This window comes from Nicotiana tabacum, chromosome 14, assembly GCF_000715075.1.
Source record: "Nicotiana tabacum cultivar K326 chromosome 14, ASM71507v2, whole genome shotgun sequence".
Classification (NCBI taxonomy): domain Eukaryota; kingdom Viridiplantae; phylum Streptophyta; class Magnoliopsida; order Solanales; family Solanaceae; genus Nicotiana; species Nicotiana tabacum.
In genome coordinates this window covers 112,486,398-112,510,108 of record NC_134093.1, presented here as the reverse complement: position 1 = coordinate 112,510,108, position 23,711 = coordinate 112,486,398, and the positions used below count along the sequence as shown (strand labels likewise).

The window sequence follows — 23,711 nt, the reverse complement described above, 5'->3', positions numbered from 1 at the left end:
AAAATATATAGTGGGGATCCCATGATAGATTAGTTAATTAGCTTTTCCTTAATTCCCGCCGAGATTCTCTCCCTTAGTGCGGCTACAACGGTTCTTTATCTCTTAGCTCGATCTTTGTCGGTCTTGGTATTGGTCGATCTCCGGATCTCGAGATCGATGTTGAATCGAGCTCGGTATTGATCGGTCTTTGGCTCTTGAGCTCGATAACACTACTTCACATCATAGCTCGATATTGACTCGAGCTCGATATTGATCGGTCCCTGAATCGTGAGCTCGATAACCTAGCTTTATTTCTTATCTCGATATTACAATGACGACCCTCGGTTCATCACGTTCCAATATCGACTAATTACACGACGGGCAAACTCTGATTTGACCATATACAGATAGTCCCTTCATTTCTAGAAAAGAATTTGGCGAGAAACGATATGAGTTGTCAACGATATGACTATATATGCACTGATGTCTGCATCAAGCCCGATCATGACGTACGTGATAAATATCTCGTTGGTTCAGTTACCAAGGCATTAAATATGCGTCAGACATTGGTCGGCCACTGCTGATTTTGAACTGTCATTGACAAATCTATAAATAGCTCCTCTCTTCATCATTTTTTACTTTCAAATTTCCTATCTCCAAATCTACTAAGTTTATTTTGGATCTTCTGAGTTTTTCATCTGCAAATCTACGATTTTCACTGCTAACCTCTTCTTAGAATACCAAATCTTATCATCTCCCTCTATTTTAAAATTCAAATCCAATGGCGAAAATATCAAAAATTGTTCTTTAAAAAGAAAACGCTTCTTCATCGCGGCCTGCCGGCGACAAAACACCGGTGGAGCCACGACATGAGGAGTGTGTTCCCGGGGGGGTGTCCTCACTTCTGATTTTAAGATAGATAAAGCCTTACCGATTCCCGGTTGATGCGAGCCAGCATCGAGGTATATATGCTCGATAAATGAGGGATACCTTAAGCAGGTAAGGAAAGATTGCAACTGGGAGGGAAAAGAAGTGGTGATTCCGACTCCCGAAGAAGATATCACCACCCATGTGGAAGGGTTTTTAAGTGTTTATACTTACCCTTTCATGCTGGGCCCCCTCGACCCCGTTTTCGTTGATTTTTATCGTCAGTATCAAATAACCCTAGGCCAAATCCATCCTTCCTTTTAGCGAATTGTTATTCTGCTCCGATTCTTCATGAGCAAAGTCGAGGGAATGCCTTTTACCCTCGACCACCTCATCAGGTTGTACAGCCCCCGTCTCTATCGAGGCGGGTTAATAAAACTCTAACGACGGGCTACCAAAGTGTTGTTCTCGAGCATAGACGAGGATAAGGACAGAGGCTGGATGGGTCGGTTCGTTCAAGTGAGGATTTACGACCTAATCCCGGACAAGAATATGCCATTTCCAGAGAAATGGAATATGAAGTGTAAGTATGATCCCACTATTAGCTCTTATTTATTGTTTTGCTCCTTTGTTTCTTTCTCATCGATATCCTTTTCCGTGATGTAGCGATTGCTTGGATGCCCTGTACAATTCCTAATCTCAAGAGCTGGGTACGAGACCTGGCCTCGACCTCTATGTATGCCGAGCACTCATGGTGCGATTTATCAAAAGGCCGATGGGAGCAAAAAACTCATGGTAAGCCTCTTTCCCATGTCTTTGATGATTTTGTTAAAGCATTTCTTGCTTATTTTCTTTTTATTTAGGCCTTGGCCAATATGCTATTGTGAGGCCCCTATCTGGTGACGAGGAGACTTCGATCCCGGCACCGAAACCGGCGAAGGACAAAAAGAGAAAAATTATCTTAACCTCAGAGGATCCAGAACCTAAGAAGAAGGCATCCCGTAAGCCGAGGAAGAACATCATCCTTCTGACCGAAGACTCTGTTCGACGTCTAAGGGATGAAGACGAAGAATAGGAAAAAGATGACTCCAGGCTGATGGCCCCAGTGAAAATGATCACCGAGGCCCCTAAGTCTACTGACTCGGTGAAGGCTGCAGAGATTCCATCTCGATATGAGGGAGTCTCGGGAAGAGACTTGGGCGAAGTCATAGAGGATTGAGGATGCCTCCCACCATAATGAGCCAACAATGGGTACGGCTGCAGGGGCTGAACTCGAGGCCCCCTGAGATGGAGAGAACGCCCCAAGTGATCCACTTGGGGTAAAAGAAATTGGAGGCTCCCCGCTGCTCCCCTCATTTTTCGACAAGATGATTCAAGAGGCTCGGGCCTTGAAGACCCTCTCCATCGAAGGAGGCCACGGAAGGGAAGATCCATTCGATGATTATTTAACCAGGGTCGAAGATGATACCGGCCTGAGCGACTTGAAGGACTCGGGCGAGGCATCGAGCCTTTTTAACTAAGCCCAGCAAGCTTTGAATCGGGTAAGCCTTAACTCCCCATGTTGGTATTACCCTTGTGTTCATTTTTCTCTTCATGTCTAACTTCTTTTCTTCTTTCTGCGTAGGCCTCAACGCTTCATCGGGAAGCATTTTATCGGTCTATAGCTGAGTTGAGTCGGTATGAAGCCGACCTCCGAGGGCTCACGGAGGAGAGAAATTCCCTTAAACTTGTCTGTGGGCAAAATGAAGAGGAGATCAAGGACCTCCGAGCCGATTTGGCCAAGGCTCACCAAGATCAGACCGACCTGATCGAGCAGGTAATGAAAATATTAAAAGATCATTGGCTCGATTCGGGAACGGTGTCTAACATTTCAATATCACAACTGCAGCACAAGGTCGAAAGGATCGAGCAGCTCCGCGAGGAGGTCGACATGATGAAGGCGGAGACCTTGGGGTGGAAATAAGGTAAGGACCACTTTGCTGCAGAAAAAGAGACTGTTTTATCCCAATTGTCATCGGTCGAAATTAATCTTCAAGGAATGAAGGAGAAAAGCTCAATTCAGGCGAAGAAAATAGAGGAGCTCGAGGCCCGGTTGGCTTTCGGACTTGCAAAGGCCAAGTCTGAAGCCGAAAAGGCAAAGGACAAGGCATAGGTGATCGTGGCCGCCTACCGGGCCGATGCTGAAGCCACTCAAGTCCAAGTGAGAGAGGCAACCGAGACTGCTCAAACTCGAGTATAACAAAGGCTAGAGAGCATGAAGCCGATGCTGGAGCACTGGCTTCCTCCGATAATGATGATGATGTCAAAAGCAAGAGTGGTTCCGAGAGCGGGGAGGACCTCGATGGAAAAGAACCTTCCCCTAGAGAAAATCAAGAACCTTAGGATTTTTCATTTTTGATATTTTGTGTAGGGTCGTGATCGGACCTTGTAAATATTCTCTTTCTTTTCTGACTTGTCTTTATTTCATTTTCTGCCTTGTGAAAATTTTGTTTCATTCATGCCTTATGAAAATTTTGTTCTTAAGTTCAAGGCTTTAGGCAATTTGATCGATGTCCGACTAGTGTAGTTTTTATAATCGAGTGAGTACTTGATCGAACTCGGAGTAGGGTGACCCTAAGGTTTTAATTTAGTGAGGATGATTTCTCAAACTCAAAAATAAGATAGCCCTTTAGGCTTTTGAATTAGGTCGATACGGCCATAGTAAAACTAATGGCTTTCTCCCCCTTTTCGGCTTGAAAAGTTTATTGTTTGATCATATAAAATATGTTGTTCCTTAGCAATAAATAAGGGATTTTCTCGAGAGTTCGAACGATTCCGTACCCATTAGGGTTTTCAAGGGTCGATATTATCGACACCTTTTGTCTCGAACTCGAACTAATGTAGCCCTTAGGCTTAATGGTCGAGTGAGCGTTTGCTCGAACTCGAAGTATTGTATCCCTTGGGCTTAATGGTCAAGTGAGTGTTTGCTCGAACTCGAAATGAAAATAGCCCTTAGGCTTTATGGTCGAGTGAGTGTTTGTTCGAACTCGAATTGAACACAGCCCTTAGGCTTTATGGTCGAGGGAGTGTTTTCTCGAACACGAATTAAGAGTAGCCTTTAGGCTTTTTGTACGAGTGAGTGTTTGCTCGAACTCGAGTTAATGTAGCCCTTAGGCTTAATGGTCGAGTGAGTATTTGCTCGAACTCGAACTAATGTATCCCTTAGGCTTTATGGTCGAGTGAGTATTTGCTCGAACTCGAATTAAGAGTAGCCCTTAGGCTTAATAGTCGAGTAAGAGTTTGCTCGAACTCTAACTAATGTAGTCCTTAGGCTTTATGGTCAATTGAGTGTTTGCTCGAACTCGAATTAAGAGCAGCCCTTAGGCTTTATAGTCAAGTGAGTGTTTGCTCGAACTCGAGTTAATGTAGCCCTTAGGCTTAATGGTCGAGTGAGTGTTTGCTCGAACTCGAATTAAGAGTAGCCCTTAGGCTTTATGGTTGAGTGAGTGTTTGCTCGAACTCGAGTTAATGTAGCCCTTAGACTTAATGGTCGAGTGAGCATTTGCTCGAACTCGAATTAAGAGTAGCCCTTAGGCTTAATAGTCGAGTGAGTGTTTGTTCGAACTCGAAGTAATATAGCCATTAGGCTTTATGGAGCTTGATCTCGTTGATTTTTCGGTTGTCAGTCCCCGATTTGTGGGGTAATTTTTCAAACTTCGGTCATGGTCGGCCCTTAAGTCTGTTTGCATAATAGATCAGAAAATACAAGAATCTTTCTGCAATATAAGATATCGGTAAAAAAGAAATTTCTCTTTATAAATAATATACGTGTGTTCATGTTTTTTGCTAGGGCTCGAGCAAACTACACGGGCATGGTTCGTTTGACCATTTGGCCCTTATAATTTTTCCTATCGAGACCCTATTACCATGAAGTAACTTTCTTGCATCGAACTTGATATATTCAAGGGTAATGCCCCTCAGTATTCGAGGTTGATTGTAAATAGGCCTCAAATACTATTCAATTGTTCTAAGTTAGCACGATCAATGGTTGCCTCATTAAAAACCTTACCAAAAAACCCATTTGGGATAAATACGGTCTAACACGATCAATGGTTGCCTCATTAAAAACCTTACCAAAAAACTCATTTGGGATAAATACGGTCTAAGGGAAAAAGAGTGCAACCCGTGATTTCAGACCTAAAGGCTTCGAGTTGAATAATCTATCCATGTTTCTGGTCGAACACCCGCAAGGGTTAATTTTGAAATACAAATGAACATGGGAGGTTCATACCTTAGCAGTAGTATCATTTTAGGTGTGACACGTTCCAATTGATCAGTAGTTGTTTGCTGTTTATCACGCCGAACTTGTAGGAACCTTTTCCAACGATTTTGAGAACCCGATATGGTCATTCCCAGTTAGGACCTAGTTTCCCTTCATTCGGATTTAGGGTGTTGAGGGTGATTTTCCTTAGCACCAAGTCCCCGGCTTTAAAATGTCGAAGATTGGTTCTTCGATTATAGTATCTTTCGATCCCGAAAAACGGATAGAGTTGAATTTATACGTAGCTCTAAGGACACGTGGTATAACTTTGTACAAATTGGAAAAGTAAGTAGAAATATATCAAATATTGACTGTATAAAGGAATTAATACAAAGCAGAATTAAGTGGGGAATGATATTCATATGAACAAGATGAACCAATGTATAAAGCCCAAAAAGGATAATCTTTACTATATGTATGTAAATCTCAATAATTTCTGAATATGAGAGTGTATCAGTGTATGCTTCTCTAAATGTTCGATCCCCCTTACAGAAATGATACCCACTCTTAATATAGTGGAAAATCCTACTTTGGATATAATAAAAATACATAGCGGGGATCACATGATAGATTAGTTAATTAGATTTTTCTTAATTCGCGTGAATATTATCTCTCTTAGTGCGGCTACAACGGCTCTTTGTCTCTTAGCTCGATTTTGGTCGGTCTTGGTATTTGTTGATCTCCGGATCTCGAGCTCGATGTTGACTCGAGCTCGGTATTGATCGGTCTCTGGCTCTTGAACTCGATAACACTACTTCATATCATAGCTCGATATTGACTCGAACTCGATATTGATCGGTCCCTGAATCTTGAGCTCGATAACCTGGCTTTACTTCTTATGCCGATGTTACAATGACGACCCTCGGTTCATCACGTTCCAATCTCGACTAATTACGCGAAAGGCAAACTCGGATTTGACCTTATACAATGTCAATTCCATTTGGAAATTAATTATGCGTGCTTCCACTCTCTCTTCTATTTCACCAATCAAACTTTCAGACTAATATTAACAGATTTCATTCTGTTGAGATTTTTTGTCTGTTAATGAAGCAAAGTGATAGTAATGACTATTCTGTACGAAGGATAACGGATTCAGGAAAACAACTACAGTACATATTTTGGCGTTGGAAATTTAGTGGTATGGGGCCGTACAACTATTAAACTGAGAATATAGCTTATAGAATGAGCCTCCGCTTTGCATTTTGTTTTCTAAATTGATTGATTTTTTGCATTTGTCACAAAATGGCATAAACCCGGTCATTTTAGAAGATTGCTCGTGGATCCATTTTCTTAAAGATCTTACATAGTCAGAATTTGAAATTTATGGGTTCAATAATTTAATATTTTTAAGTTATTGAATTTTAAATTAATAGTTTATGTATAATTTGAACAAATACATAATTTGAACAAAAGTTACTAAGTTCATAGCCCCTATTTCAGAGAAACAGATTTTTTGAAATACTAACATGTTTTGTGTTGAAAGGCAGCAATTTAGGGGAAACAATTAAAAATAAAATAGAATCCGCAAGTGTGGAAAAAAAAGAAGTGAAAGAGAACATAAATGATGGAGCAGATCATGGAAATTATGTAAAACAAGACAGGACAGAACATTGCACCAGCTTAATTACGTTTGGAAGCGATCACTAATTTTCGCGAGGAGATTCAAAAAATAAATTAGCTAAAAGAATTACATCAAATATATATATATATATATATATATATATATATATATATATATATATATATATATATATATATATATATATATATATATTTTGGACGAAAGCCCCTTGTCCGCCCCGCCCTGTGAGGGTGGGTCCCATCAAGAGAAATATTCTATTTGCTCCAGTAGGCAGCTGTTAGTTAATTGAGGAATTTAAAACGGAGTAGCTTAGCTAGAATAGAAAAGAAAATAGGAAATAATGGAGTTGGGGTCAACATTTCTGTTTCTTTGTTGATCTCTGGAGAAACACTAGCAATGGCGGATACAGCAATGGACTTTGTGATAGATAACCTGAAGCAGCTATTGCGTGAAAACACAGATCTAATTGGTGCGATTAGGGATGATGTTAAATCTCTACTTGAAGAGCTTCAGAATTTGCATGCCTTTCTCAAGCAAGCAACCAAGAGCCGCAGCCGCAATGAAATTCTGAAACATTTAGTCAAAGAGTTGAGCACAGCAGTCAACGAAGCAGAAGTTTGCATAGATAAATTTGTGATTGAGGCCAAGTTACACCAGAACAAAGGGATAAGAAAGATGTTCGATTTTGGCCATGTTATGAAAGCTAGACAGTGTGCAACAGAGATCAAATTCATCAAGGAGAAGTTGAAAGAAATTCGTAGAGAAAATGCTTATCACATTCAATTTGAAGATCATCAAAACGTCACTGATCAGGAACTGAGAAAGGTATACACAGACATCAATCAATACTATGACTTACCTGAGAAAACTAAAAATACATTGAAAGTTTGTTCCTCCTCTTAATTCTTTAAAAGTATATATCTCCTTTTCATTGAAAATTCAGAGTGACTAAAATCGTATTAGTTCCTGCTGTCTAGTTCCTTTAAAATGCATATTTTATTTTTTTCATCTTAGGTTCCCCTACCAGAGGAAGAGGATGTGGTAGGCTTTGATGAGGAGGCGGCTGAAATAATCAACCGTCTCTGTAAAGGATCAGATGATCTGGAGATTATCCCGATCGTCGGAATGCCGGGTCTTGGCAAAACAACTCTCGCAAATAAGATTTTCAAGGATGGTAGGGTTCAATATGAGTTCTTCACATGCTTCTGGGTATATGTCGCTCAATCGTACAATCGGAGAGAAGTATTTCTAAACATTATCAGTAAATTCACCCGAAATGTTAAACAATATGAATATGAGGCTGAGGAGGATCTAGCAAAAGCAATAAGGGAGCTTTTGGGGAAGGGCGGAAAATATCTGATTGTCTTGGATGATATATGGACATTGGAAGCTTTGAATGAACTCAAAATTGCTTTTCCCAATAACCATAAAGGTAATAAAATCATGTTGACTACTCGAAACAGCTCTTTGGCTAATAGTTGCAATAATTTCCCTCATAAACTAAAATTTCTAACAGAAAGTGAGTGTTGGTTGTTACTAAAAAAGAAGGTTTTTCGCAAGGATGAATGTCCCCTGGAATTTGAAGAACTAGGCAGGCTCATAGCTAGGAAATGTAGGGGGCTACCCTTAGCAACTGTTGTGATTGCAGGATGCCTAATTGGGAAATACACAAGAAGGGAGTGGGAACTAGTGCATCAATGTGTGGGTGAACACATCTTTAACAGAGATTATTCAATAACCAAGAAATTGGTGCAGATGAGCTACGATAGTCTGCCATTCAACTTGAAGGTTTGCTTCTTATATTTAGGTGCTTTTCCTAGAGGTTTCGAGATACCCGTCTGGAAGTTAGTCCGATTGTGGATCGCCGAAGGGTTCATTCCAGACCAAAGGCCATTAATCCTTGAAAGTGTAGCAGAGGAATACTTGAATGAACTCGTCAACAAGAACTTACTGATGGTAATGCAAAGGACTTCCAACGGCCAAACAAAAACATGTCGTGTACATGATATGTTACACGAGTTCTGTAGGCTTGAAGCTAGTGAAGAAAACATTTTCAAAGAAATAAAACTAGGCGTCGAGCAATCTTTCCCAAGAAACCAGGAATTAGCCACCTATCGCCGCCTTTGCATTGATTCCTCTGTTGTGGAATTCATTTCCAGGAAGCCTTATGGTGAAGGAATTCGGTCATTCTTATGTTTCTCCTCTGAGAAGATTACGAAACCCGCAGCTGAGGTGGGGACAATCCCGAAAGCCTTTCCACTACTCAGGGTTTTTGATGTTGAGGCCATCTTATTTAGTAAATTCCAGAAACAGTTTTTTCAGCTATATCTTTTGAGATACATCGCTTTATCAAGTGCCTCTTTAGCTTTCATTCCTAAATACATAGAGGACCTGTGGAATCTACAAACTTTCATAATTTCGACTCAACAAACGACTCTTCACATACAAGCAGATATATGTAACATGCCACAACTTAGGCATTTTCATACAAATACCCCTGCTAAATTGTGTCGCTCTGCCGCCATAGAAACCAACAAGCCTACCTCAGTACATGGAACTTTACAAACCCTTTCTACAATAGAGCCTGAAAGTTGCACGGAGTATGTGTTTGCAAGGTGTCAATATCTGAAAAAGTTGGGTATTCGTGGGAAAATAGAAGTGCTTTTTCAAGCCAACAGGGTTGGGCCATTTTTGAATAATCAAAATTTAAAATACCTTGAAAAATTGAAGCTAGTGAATGATCTCTCAGCAGGTGGGAAACTGCACCTTCGTTCAGAAAATGTATTCCCCAAGAGTTTGAAAAAGTTAACTTTGTTAGGTACCGGGTTGGATTGGAATGAGATGGGTAGACTTTGCAAGTTGGAGGTCCTTGAAGTCCTCAAGCTGAAAGAAAATGCATTTACTGGCGAATTGTGGGAGTCAATGGTTGACACTTTTCCATCTCTTAAGGTGTTGTTGATTGAAAGGTCAGACCTAGTTTCTTGGAAGGCATCTAGTGAGCAGTTTCCCAGATTAGTGAGGCTTGTCCTTAGATCATTACACAAGCTTGAGGAAGTCCCTATAGAACTTGCCAAAATACGCAACCTGCAACTGATGGAACTAGAGAATACAACCAAAACTGCGGCTGAATCAGCCCGAGAAGTAAAATCCTGCAGTGTGTGCACTGGATTCAAGCTATCCATCTTCCCTCCCGATCTCTGATTGCAACTAGTCAAATCACTTCCATCAGAGGTCAGACAATTGCTTTCTTTCTTGTATACAGATTTCAACTTCATCTGTTTAGAGATTTCTCATCTTAATTTCTAAGACATGCTTTTTTAATATAATCGTTTAGTGTTATAATTTTTCACTAAGTTATAAGTTAAAATGCCATTCCACCAAGAGAGGTGCTTAGCTTCTGTGGCATTGAAGTCCGAAATTAAAATTCTCAATAAGTTAAGCACAGAAATTGTGGATAGAGGCATTCATTAATGTTGTTAATTTAGTACTGGGAAGGCCCAAAGCCATGTGATTATTTTTTTTTTTTTTTTTTTTTTTTTTGCCATGTGATCAACTTTCCAATTAGTGGCGGTAAAATGGTTAAAAGAAAATAATTATCCACCCATATTATGTGGAAAAGCATGTGCTTGCACAATGAAATATATGCCCGTGACTATTTCTGAAACTTGCGAATTTACAAGTTGGCTTTTGACCATTTGCTGAGTATAAAAGTTGTAGATTGGAAGCGTATTGGCGAGGTTGTTGTCATAGTCTCTCTCATGTTCAAAAGTGTGAAGTTTTATAATGAAGTATTTTGCTATGACCAGTTCGGAGACTTGCTTTATGGTGTGACAGTGTGAGCTACCCCTTTTACTCTCTTCCCCTCCTATTCTTTTGAATTTAAATTTAGTTGGTTATTCATTAACACAGGAGAATTAAGCTTCTTGATGTCAAGTTATCACTATCCAGATCTTGCATGATAATATTTTGTTTAGATTTGTGTTAGTGAGGATGGTTTCACTTTCTTACACAGAATTTCTTTATTAACTCTAGTTGATCTGTCGAACTTTCAAGTCTTCAACAGAATGCTGTCTCGCTAACAGTGTTTGTCCTCCTTGCAGCTCTGGTCAAGGCTTTGCATGGGACGTTTTGTTCTACATACATTTGTTGTGGTGCATCTACCTTACCAATATATTCTGGAGTCTTGTTTTGATGTTGCTTGCACTTGGCTAGTATTGTCCGAGGTCTGTGTCAGTGGGGTTTTGGCCTTGAAGTTGTGCATTGGTTGTATTGCATCTACATTGCCAGTATAATCTGGAGCCATTCTTGGGCGTTATCAGCTGCAGTTTTCTATATTCTCCTACTGTTTTTTCAGTTTAGGGCTCTTTTTTAAGGATTAAAACTCCTCTTGGCTTGCATTGTATTTAGCACTATTTCTTCATCCATCTGCTAGAGGTGCACCTAATTTTATTTTTCATAGCATGCTCTGTGACTGATATTTGGGACATTGTCTCCTCGTTGTGCTGTTTTCTGATTGGGATTATGTTTGATGTAATGAATTTTATGGCCATGCCAATTTTTCATCGTTCTGCTAGGAGCCTACCAAATATTATTGGTCATATAGCTTACGCTGGGAATTTTATAAGCCTTGCTATTTTTGAATCTAGCTAATATGCAAGTTGGGCTGTGACCATTTTGCTGAATATAATAGCTCTGCTTCTTTCTCGGCATTGTTCAGAGTTGCAGAGTTGTATATGCACGCGTATTGTCACGACCCAAAATCCCACCTCAGGCGTCGCGATGACAACTAGTCTCTAAGACTAGGTAAGTCGATTTCAATTACATTTCGAAGCCATTATTTTTATAAGTAATCAAAACTAACAGCGGAACAAATATGAATATATCACGAAGCACAGTTTTCCACTGCCCAGGTTTAACCCTACGCGATCTCAAATAATGACACGCGATCGCGATGCACAGAGTTCCTATCTCTATGCGATCGCAGCCCTCTTCACGTGATCGCATAGACCAAGCGCGTAACCACCACTTCTGCTCTGGTACTCTACGCGAACGCAACCATTGCTACGCGTTCGCGAGTCACAAAATCCCAGAGCTACGCGATCGCATCCCTCTTCACGCGATTGCGTAGAACAAAACTCAGCAGCCCCCAATTAAACCTACGTGATCGTAGATATCCCCACGCGATCGCAGAGAATAAAACTCCACTGCCCAACTAAGCCTACGCGATCGCAACCCCATTCATGCGATCGCGTAGAACAAATTCACCTCTGCCCAAATTACCCTACACGATCGCAGACGGATTTACGCGATCGCGTATAAGGAAATCAGAAGAAAATACCAGCAACTATCAGCAATCTCCCAAAAGCCAAAATGATCTGTTAGCCGTCCGAAACTCACCCGAGCCCCTCGGGACCTCAACCAAATATACCGACAAGTCCGAAAACATCATACGAGCTTTTATTCAAATCCTCAAATCACCTCAAACAACACTAAAATCACGAATCATACCCCAATTCAAGCCTAATAAAATTTAAACTTTCGATTTCTACAAACAACGCCAAAACATGTCAAAACACGTCCCATTGAACTCAAATTTTGCACACAAGTCATAAATGACATAATGGAGCTATTCCAATTTCCGAAATCGAAATCCGGCCTCAATATCAAAAATTCAACCTTCGGTCGGACTTTCCAAAAATCTTCTATTTTCCAACTTTCGCCAAAATGCGTTGAATTGTCCTACAGACTTCTAAATCCAAATCTAGACATACGCCTAAGTCCGAAATCATCATACAAAGCTATTGACATCAGAAAAATTCCATTCTGGGGTCGTTTTCTCAAAAGTCAACTCTTCGGTCAACTGTTTCCATTTAAACTTCTAAAGAAGAATTGTTCTTTTAAATTTATTTTCGAATCTTCCGAAAATCAAACTCGACCACTTACGCGAGTCATAATACATATTACGAAGTTGCTCGGGACCTTAAGTCGTTGAACGAGGCATTAATTCTTAAAACGACATGTCAGGTCATTACATTCTCGACCTCTTAAACATACGTTCGTCCTCGAACGTGTCAATAATCTTTCTGAGGATTTTAAATTACTGAGTGTATTCTTACACACATACTCGTGGGTGATTTTACATCCCGCAATTTAACATGGGTCCGACGGCACCATCTCAGTTGAGATTATTTCTTTTATCCGTACTTATAAACTTTAAAACAAATTTCTTACACTACAAACATTTTCAAAAGTCCTGATTTTCACATCAACGCACGATATTAGTCTCAACTGGCTATAGTCACTCGTGCCTACACACACATCAATTTTTTTTATAGTGTTGAATTACTTTGAAATTTTTTCGGGGTGTTACCTTCTCCCCCGCTTAGGATCATTCGCCATCAAATACATAACATAACTTATCTCTTCTTTTGCACGTCTCAATCCTCTAAATTTTTACTAAATCCCAAATTGTTTCAAAATATTCGGCAGAGTCTCCCCTGTAATTTGGCCTATCCATCTGACAGAGTAACACCAAAACAACTCCTAACCACACATTCACAACCCAACAAAGCACCACAATGTATATATCAATAACATTAATCTCAGCATTACATGCACCGCATTATCATAATGATATCAGGACATGAAGCACATCATATGTATGCCCATCACCACATCTCTGGTCTTAATAGTTGTTCATAATTAATTCCAACATCATCAATTACTCTCATATTAACCAAAACCTCATTTCGAATTTTCACAACACTAACAACAGAATGTGAGGCATGAATACCTCATAATTATTTACCCGAATTAACGAGTCACATATAACGCCACCTGGGCACCCACCTTATAGGCTAAAACTCAATATTTACAGTATAATTATGGCTAGATATACACAGAAAGATATACAAGAATTATCAAATAAGCCTAACAAGCATGACTCCCTATTTGTACTATAGTACAAATTAAACTTCACAAAGGGAGAATTTAAACTCATAAATATTTCACTACGAGAACCTCGTCCTTATATAACTTTCCCTGCAGCTTGTAGCTCAGTGTCAATATTTCACATCATATAAAAATGCGAGGGTCTCGTCCTCAACTCCAAATCACAAGTATTTTGCACATTGTGCCACCTGAAATTTCAATTTCTTTCTTCTTTACAATAAATTTCGTAAACATTTTTCATAACACATAATGAACCCTCACACCGGTAGGGCATATAATTCATAAAATTGGAATCAATTATTTCAAAATACATCAAACCCACTGTAATGAATAATAAAAATTACTTTGGGACTTATAGCCCTCAATGGTGCCCAAAAAACAAAAAAATGACGGACACGGGCTCACATCTTCAAATCTCCCAACAGGGATAAATATATAAGTGGGTCACAAAATTACGAAGCTCACCCATAAGCGGAGCATGATAGGAAGACTCGCCTCAATATTTAGATCCGAATCAAATTAAGGAAAAATATTCTTTTATAACAAATCGGGATCGTACCTGTAACGACACCATCTGGTGTATCGGCCTCAGCCAAATCATAGTGATTATATCAATGGGTCAGGCCTCCAACTCTTAGGCGCCCTCTACCCGTCTGCCCTCCACCCCTAACTGGATGTGTACGTGGAGTAGTAACTGCATTGGGGCCTATAGCCTCAGTGTTCTGATGAAATCCACCTCTCCCAAGTCTGGGACAATCTCTCATGATATGTCTAGTATGACCACACTCATAACAACCCCTCTGAAGTCACGACTGCTCATACTTAGTCTGTGCCGGATAACTAGAATAACCACTATAAGCATCTCGTGTCCGTGGTGCACTATAATTACTTACTGGAGCACCCGAGTAATCTAATGTGCGGACTGAGCTGATCGACTGCTCGAGCCTCCGCCATAATGGTCATAGATGAAGAGTAAAATCCACTGAACCCTCCATAGCTTCGAGACCTTTTGGCCTTCTTAGACTCTCTTTCCTCGCCTAGAACACCCTCAATATTCCTCGCAATCTCCACTACTTGTTGAAATGGAGTATTAGTTTGCAACTCTCGAGCCATGCATATTTTAATATCATAATCGATCCCCTCAATGAATCTGCGGACCCACTCTCTGACAGTTGGAACCAAGATAGGTTCATGACGGGCTAACTTACTGAAGCTGATAGCATATTCTGACACTGTCATAGTGCCATGATGCAACCGTTCAAACTCTGTGCGCCATGCATCTCGGAGAGTCTAGGGAACAAACTCTTTCAAGAATATTTCCGAAAATTGAGCCCAAGTTGGTGTTGTTGCATCGACTGGTCTACCTTCTTCATAGATTTTCCACCACTGATACGCTACGCCTGACAGTTGACATTCTTGGGCATCCTTTGTAGTTGTGCCACTGAAAGTAGGTGGACTATACCTCTTAAACCTCTCAAGTTTCTTTTGTTCTTCTTCTGACGACGCTGGCCTGACCTTAGGTTGAACCGGAATAACAGGTTGTACCGGTACTATACCCGGAACCTGACCAATGTGAACCTGCTCCTCTGGAGTCGTGGTAGGAGTCTAAGCTACTCCCTCAATTTGCGAAATATTTGGTGCAACGGAGATCAATCCCGCCTGAGTTAATGTACCAAACATACTCAGGAACTGTGCTAAAGTCTCCTAAAGTCGAGGGGTAACAACAAGTGCTTCTGGTACCTATTCCCCAAATGGAGCTACTAGCGGCTCCTCAACTGCTGTTCTGACAGGTGCTATAGTCGCGACAAGTGCCCTTCCTCGACCTCTACCTCGACCTCTACCTCGGCCTCAGCCTCTTGAAGCCCTAGCAGTATGTGTGGATGCCTGCTCAGCTAACCCGGTAGCACGTGTCTTCACCATCTGTGAGAGAATAGAGATACAAAGGCTCAAATTCCAAATTCAACAAATTCCGCACGACAGGAATAAAAGAAGTGAAACTTTTCTAACAGTTCTGTAGCTTCTTGAAGATAAGTACATACGTCTCTGTACCGATCTGCAAGACTCTACTAGAATCGTTCGTGACTCTTAGAACCTATGAACCTAGAGCTCTGATACCGACTTGTCACGACTCAAAATCCCACCTCAGTCGTAGTGATGGCACCTAGTCTCTAAGATTATGTAAGCCGATTTCAATTACAATTTAAAGCCATTTTTTTTATAAGTAATCAAAACTAACAGCGGAACAAATATGAATATATCAACCTTCCAAAACTGGTAGTATTGAGTTACGAACTCTAACTGAATATATGGAATGATCTCAAGGATCAAATACTCAATATTGTTTGATTAATAATTAACAGTACAATAAAATAAAAAAACTTCAAGAGACTGCGATGACCAAGCATCTCTACCTTGAATCCTTGCAATCACACGTTAACTCTGACCGAGTCCAATAGCTCCAATATCTGGCTCTGCACAAAAATGTGCAGAAGTGTAATATGAGTACACCACGGTCGGTACCCAGTAAGTATCAAGACTAACCTCAGTGGAGTAGAGACGAGGTGCAGTCAAGACACTCACTAGTCTAATAGCCTGTGCAATATAATATACAAGATAGTAGGAAGTAAATAATAATAATAATAATAATAATAATAATAATAATAATAATAATAATAATAATAATAATAATAATAATAATAATAATAATAATAATAATAATAATAATAATAATAATAATAATAATAATAATAATAATAATAATAATAATAATAATAATAATAATAATAATAATAATAATAATAATAATAATAATAATAATAATAATAATAATAATAATAATAATAATAATAATAATAATAATAATAATAATAATAATAATAATAATAATAATAATAATAATAATAATAATAATAATAATAATAATAATAATAATAATAATAATAATAATAATAATAATAATAATAATAATAATAATAATAATAATAATAATAATAATAATAATAATAATAATAATAATAATAATAATAATAATAATAATAATAATAATAATAATAATAATAATAATAATAATAATAATAATAATAATAATAATAATAATAATAATAATAATAATAATAATAATAATAATAATAATAATAATAATAATAATAATAATAATAATAATAATAATAATAATAATAATAATAATAATAATAATAATAATAATAATAATAATAATAATAATAATAATAATAATAATAATAATAATAATAATAATAATAATAATAATAATAATAATAATAATAATAATAATAATAATAATAATAATAATAATAATAATATAATAATAATAATAATAATAATAATAATAATAATAATAATAATAATAATAATAATAATAATAATAATAATAATAATAATAATAATAATAATAATAATAATAATAATAATAATAATAATAATAATAATAATAATAATAATAATAATAATAATAATAATAATAATAATAATAATAATAATAATAATAATAATAATAATAATAATAATAATAATAATAATAATAATAATAATAATAATAATAATAATAATAATAATAATAATAATAATAATAATAATAATAATAATAATAATAATAATAATAATAATAATAATAATAATAATAATAATAATAATAATAATAATAATAATAATAATAATAATAATAATAATAATAATAATAATAATAATAATAATAATAATAATAATAATAATAATAATAATAATAATAATAATAATAATAATAATAATAATAATAATAATAATAATAATAATAATAATAATAATAATAATAATAATAATAATAATAATAATAATAATAATAATAATAATAATAATAATAATAATAATAATAATAATAATAATAATAATAATAATAATAATAATAATAATAATAATAATAATAATAATAATAATAATATTACTCAACAAATAATAAATACAAGTACACCCAATTAAACCAAGTTCTTCAAATAAATATCTTTCATATATAATTCTTTCAAATAACTCTCTTATAAATATAATTTTCTCAAATAAATATCCTTCAAATATAATTCTTTCAATAAATCTTTTTCAAATATAATTTCCTCAATAAATAACTTTCACATACAATTCCTTCAAATACTACTTTTTGAATAAAAATCCTTCCAAATAAATAATTTGAATATAATTCTTTCAATTAAAAATTACCATGTCACACCTCATTTCACAATCATAAAAATACGGGTCTCAACCATTTTCATATCTCCACGGCACTTCGTGCCCATAATTAAATCATCATATTCCCCGTCACATCGTACCCATTTTTCATATCATATCTGCACGGACAGTTCACGTGCTAATAATAAAACCATCATATTTTCCCCGGCACTTTGTGCCCACATTTCATATCTCAACTGCACGGATAATTCACGTGCCAATATCATCATTATTTACTTACGGCACCTCGTTCCCACATTTCTTTTCATAATCCGCCTGGCAATAGCCACAAGCTCCCAATTTCAACATAAATTAGACTATTATCAATTTACCAATAACAAGGCAAAATGCACAACGTATAAAAATAAACACAAGAAAAATCACAACATCATAGAAAATCACCAATGCAACGACTCCACATCATCACATATCAACCCTGACAATAGCCACTCTTATCTCTCCTATAGCCACCCTTATCACTCCTATAATAGCCTCCTTTATCCCTTCGGCCTAACAATATCAATAGCCACCCTTATCGTTCATATTGCCACGTTTTATCTCTCCTATAGCCACCCTTATCGCTCCGCCCAAATAATATTCCAACACACATAACAACAGTGAAATGACACCCTTATACCCACATAATATCAACACTGAAATTTTACCCTTATGTCCTCAAAATAATAACTCAAATAACACAATAATTTACACAGAATATTAGCACGACAACATACAAAAATCAATTCATATCACGATTTGCCCAATAGACACAACCAATTCCAAAGATATAACAAAATCAATTAATTTCATAACAAAAAGCCCAAGGCTCCACACAATGTGTATAAAATCTCAAAATCAATCAACAGAGATAGAAAATAATCAGCATAGGGAAACATCTTCATTAATCCAAATTTAGATAATTATATTAATATTTTTTCTTAAGCTTACTTAATTAATTATTTGCATAGGTAAAATTCATAATGAAATTAAATTCCAAAAAATATCAAACCATCGAACTCACAGAATTCACATAAATAAACAAGTAATAATTACATCGAATTGTCGTATTAAAACAAGTTCAATAATTGTTATTCGAGGCATGGCAATTAGATGATTAAATATATACCCACAATTATCTAATTTACTACACAATATGCCTAAGACTTTAACTCAATAAATTTTGTACATATAAGCCCGGGTACGTCGTACTCGTCACCTCGCGTACACGGCTTTTCATATTTCACAAATGGCACATAATAGTTGATGCCTAAGTGGTAATTTTCCCACTCGAGGTTAGGCAAGATACTTACCTTTTTGAAGTTATGCCGATATTCCAAAAATCGCCTTCTTGCTTGAATTGACCTCCGGACAGCTGAAATCTATCCAAACTAATTGTACAACTTCATTAAAATTCATCGAAAATAATTCCGGATAATAAAACGTCGACTTAAAAATTTATTCCAAAAAGTTAACAATAATTTTTACGAAATCCGAACACCCATTCCGATAAGAGTTCAACCATACCAATTTTATCAAATTCCAATAATAACTCGGCCTTTAAATCTTAAATTAAACCAAGAGGGTTTTCACAATTTTTCCTACTTAATTCACCGATTAAATGTTAGAAACAACCATGGATTCAGGTAATTTAACCAATATTGAGTTAAGAACACTTACCCTATTGTTTTGCTTGAAAACCTCTCGAAAATCGCCTCTTCCCGAGCTCCAATCAGTCAAAAATGGATTTTCAAAACTTACACTCACTGACCAGTCATTTGCTATACGCGACCGCAAACATTCACACGCGATCGCGAAGTACAATTTTCCACTGCCCAGGTTTAACCCTACGCGATCTCAAACAATGCCACGCGATCGCGATGCACAGAGTTCCCAGCTCTACGCGATCGCATCCCTCTTCACACGATCACATAGAGAAAATGCGTGACCACCACTTCTGCTCTGTTACTCTACGTGAACGCAACCATAGCTACCAGTTCGTGAGTCACAAAATCCCAGAGCTACACGATCGCATCCCTCTTCATGCGATCGCGTAGAACAAAACTCAGCAGCCCCCCCAATTAACCCTACGTGATCGTTGATATCCCCATGCGATCGCGGAGAACAAAATTGCACTGCCCAACTAAGCCTACGCGATCGCAACCCCATTCACGCGATCGTGTAAAACAAATTCACCTCTATCCTAATTACCCTATGCGATCGCAGACAGACTTACGCGATCGCGTATAAGGAAATTAGAAGAAAATATCAGCAGCTATCAACAATCTCCCAAAAGCTAAAAATAATCTGTTAGCCGCCCGAAACTCACCCGAGCCTCTCGGGATCTCAACCAAATATACCAACAAGTCCTAAAATATCATACAAGCTTAGTCCAACTCTCAAATCCCCTCAAACAACACTAAAACCAAGAATCATACCCTAATTCAAGCCTAATGAACTTTGAAACTTTTGATTTCTACAAACAACGCCGAAACCTATCAAATCATGTTCGATTGACCTCAAATTTTGCACACGAGTCATAAATGACGTAATGGATCTATTTCAATTTTCGGAATTGAAATCCGACCTCGTTATCAAAAAGTCAACCTTCGGTCGGACTTTCCAAAAATCTTCTATTTTTCAACCTTCGCCAAAATGCGTCGAATTGTCCTACGGATTTTCAAATCCAAATCCGGACATATGCCTAAGTCTGAAATCACCATACGAAACTATTGACATCATCAAAATTCCATTTCGGGGTCGTTTGCTCAAAAGTCAACTCTTCGGTCAACTCTTTCCATTTAAGCTTCTAAATAAGAATTGTTCTTTCAATTTATTTTCGAATCTTCCGAAAATGAAACTCGGCCGCACACGCGAGTGATAATACATATTACGAAATTGCTCGGAACCTTAAGTCGCTGAACGGAGCGTTAATTTTTAAAACGACAAGTCGGGTTGTTACACGTATAAAGCAAGTAACAAAACATGGAACACATAAAAACGAGAAAAAACTCTGGGATAATGTATCTAAGAGATTTGGGTGGTTAAGTTTACGGTAAGGTCTACTAATTTAATTGATGTAATTAATTGATTTGAATTGAGGGGACATCTTTGACTATTAAGAACAATAAATAGTGAGTATATCCGCGCTTCGGGCGCTTATATTTCTCATTCTTTGTTATTTGTTTGTTCAATATTTTCCCCCTTTCAGTGAACTTCTTACTATTAAATATTTTATAATTATTACACTTAATATTATTTCTGTTATTATTCCTAAATATACGTTACTCATTATTTTTACACTTTTTTTGTTTTTGACTTTCTTGTTCTTGTTTTGTTTTTCTTTTTTCCTTTCATCTCTCCTTCTTTAATTTTAATATTAAAGGAAATTAATAAAAAGAGCTTACAAGAGTATAAAGAAGACACATATTTAACGTGGTTCGGTCAAGGTGACCTACGTCCACAAGAGGAGAGGAGCAATTTTACTATACCAACAAAAGTACAAAAGAGAGTACAAAATTAGAGTAAATACTCTAATTAATCCCAAATACCCCAAGAGAATAACCTCACAAGATAACTCCAAAGAAAGGGTTCACACAAGTATTTCCCAGCACTCACTCTCTTACAAAATACTCTATAATGAAATAAAGGAGGAGAAAGAAAGACAAGAGTGAAAATCTCTTGAATTGGTGTGTTTACAAATGAGGAGAAACTCCTCTATTTATAGCAAGAAATCCTTAGCCTAATAATGGATATTATGTCATGGCAAATGTCATGATCCACAAATTTGTTATAATGGATATTATGTCATGGCAAATGTCATGAACCACAAATTTGTTATAATGGATATTATGCCATGGCAAATGTCATGAAAATTTGGCCATATTACAAATCTCCACCTTGGCCTAATTTTGGCTTATATATAGTAAATTTGCTCCACCTTCTCCGCAAAAACTCCAATGGGCAAAATCATTCTTCATAAATGCCAATCAAGTTCAGGCAAAGCTTGAACTTGGACACTGGAAGAGGTTTTGTGAACATGTTAGCAGGATTGTCTCTAGTGTTGATCTTCTGAACAGAGACTTTTCTTTCAGCAATGGTTTCTCGGATGAAATGATACTTTATATCAATGTGCTTCGTCCTCTCATGATACATTTGATCTTTAGTCAAATGAATGTCACTTTGACTATCATAGAAAATGGTAATACCACTTTGGTGTAAACTGAGTTCCGCAAATAGACCCTGCAACCATAAAGCTTCTTTGGTCGCCTCGGTCACTGCCATATATTCTGCATCGGTAGTAGATAAAGCTACTACATGTTGTAATGTAGCTTTCCAACTAATAGCGCAACCACCGATGCAAAATACATAACCTGTCAGGGATCTTCTTTTGTCAAGATCACCTACATAATCTGAGTCTACAAAACCAACCAAAGTGTTAGTATTTCTCCTAAACTCCAAACATGTGTTTGAAGTACCTCGTAAGTATCTGAGAATCCATTTCACATCATGCCAATGTGCTTTACCAGGGCAAGCCATATACCGGCTTACCAAGCTCACTGCTTGTGAAATGTCTGGACGTGTACAAACCATTGCATACATAATACTGCCGACTGCACTGGAATAAGGAACCTGTGCCATGTACCTCTCTTCTTCCTCTGACTGCGGGGACTGAGCAACTGATAACTTAAAATGAGCAGCAAGAGGGGTACTAACTGGTTTAGCATCTTTCATGCCAAACCTCTCCAAGACTTTCTCCAAGTACTTCTTCTGGGTCAGAAATAGCCTGTTGGCTTTTCGATCACTTTTGATCTCCATGCCAAAGATTTTTTTAGCTGCTCCCAAATCTTTCATCTCAAATTCACTTTTCAGCTGATTTTTCAAATTGTGAATTTCTGTTAAATCCTTAACAACAATGAGCATGTCATCAACATAATAATAAGTACACAAATGAACTATCAGTTAACTTCTGGAAGTAGACACAACTATCATACATGCTCCTCCAATAACCATGACCCAACATAAAGGAATCAAACCTTTTATACCATTGTCTTAGAGACTGCTTTAATCTGAACAAGGATTTCTTCAACAAGAAAACATGATCTTCTTTTCCTTCAATTTCAAATCCTTCGGGTTGATGCATGTATATTTGTTCCTCAAGTTCGCCATGTAAGAAAGCTGTCTTAACATCAAGTTGTTCTAATTCCAAATCATACATGACAACGAAGGCAAGCAAGACACGAATAGAGTTATGTTTAACAACAGGTGAGAAAACATCATTAAAATCAACTCCTTGTGCCTGACTATAGCCCTTTGCAACTAATCGTGCCTTATACCTCGCATCTTCAATCACTAGAATGCCATCCTTTTTCTTGAAGACCCATTTGCAACCAACAATTCTTTTTCCTGATGGCGGCTTCACAAGAGACCAAGTACCATTCTTGTGGAGAGACTCAATATCTTCATTCATTGCAATCAGCCACTTGGCTGAGTCAGCACCAGAAACTGCTTCTGAATATTTTGATGGTTCTCCAATTTCTTCAGTTTCCTGTGCAACTGAAAAAGCAAATGCAACATAATCTCCAAACCTTAATGGTTGTTTGCCTTCTCTTCTTGGTCTATGTTTGGCTATAGAATACTCCTCTTCTTATGGTTCAACTTCAGGAGTCTCAACTTCAGGAATTTCAGCTTCTGTCTCAACTTCAGGAGTTTCAATTGTATTTTGCTCCAAAGATGATGAGCTTGGCTCAGAAGGAATGCCAATCTCAATCTCCACCTGGTTCTGTGTACTCTTTCCTTTATCTGTATTACAAGAACTAAAAG

General features: G+C 37.1%; 1 protein-coding gene across 2 annotated transcripts; it reads left to right on the top strand.

Moving 5' to 3' along the window:
• Positions 1-6,952: 6,952 nt before the first annotated feature.
• On the top strand, positions 6,953-11,290 carry LOC107773475 (putative late blight resistance protein homolog R1A-10). 2 transcript variants are annotated; one of them, XM_075229889.1, is made up of 3 exons: positions 6,953-7,553; positions 7,743-9,959; positions 10,829-11,290. In XM_075229889.1, the coding sequence occupies exons 1-2, from the start codon at positions 7,125-7,127 to the stop codon at positions 9,927-9,929; spliced, it is 2,616 nt and encodes an 871-aa protein (XP_075085990.1). In that variant the 5' UTR covers positions 6,953-7,124; the 3' UTR covers positions 9,930-9,959; positions 10,829-11,290. The 2 variants fall into 2 exon arrangements, 1 of the variants encoding a protein (XP_075085990.1); XR_012698839.1 differs by having other exon boundaries at positions 7,021-7,553; positions 7,743-10,563.
• The last annotated feature ends 12,421 nt before the right edge of the window (positions 11,291-23,711 follow it).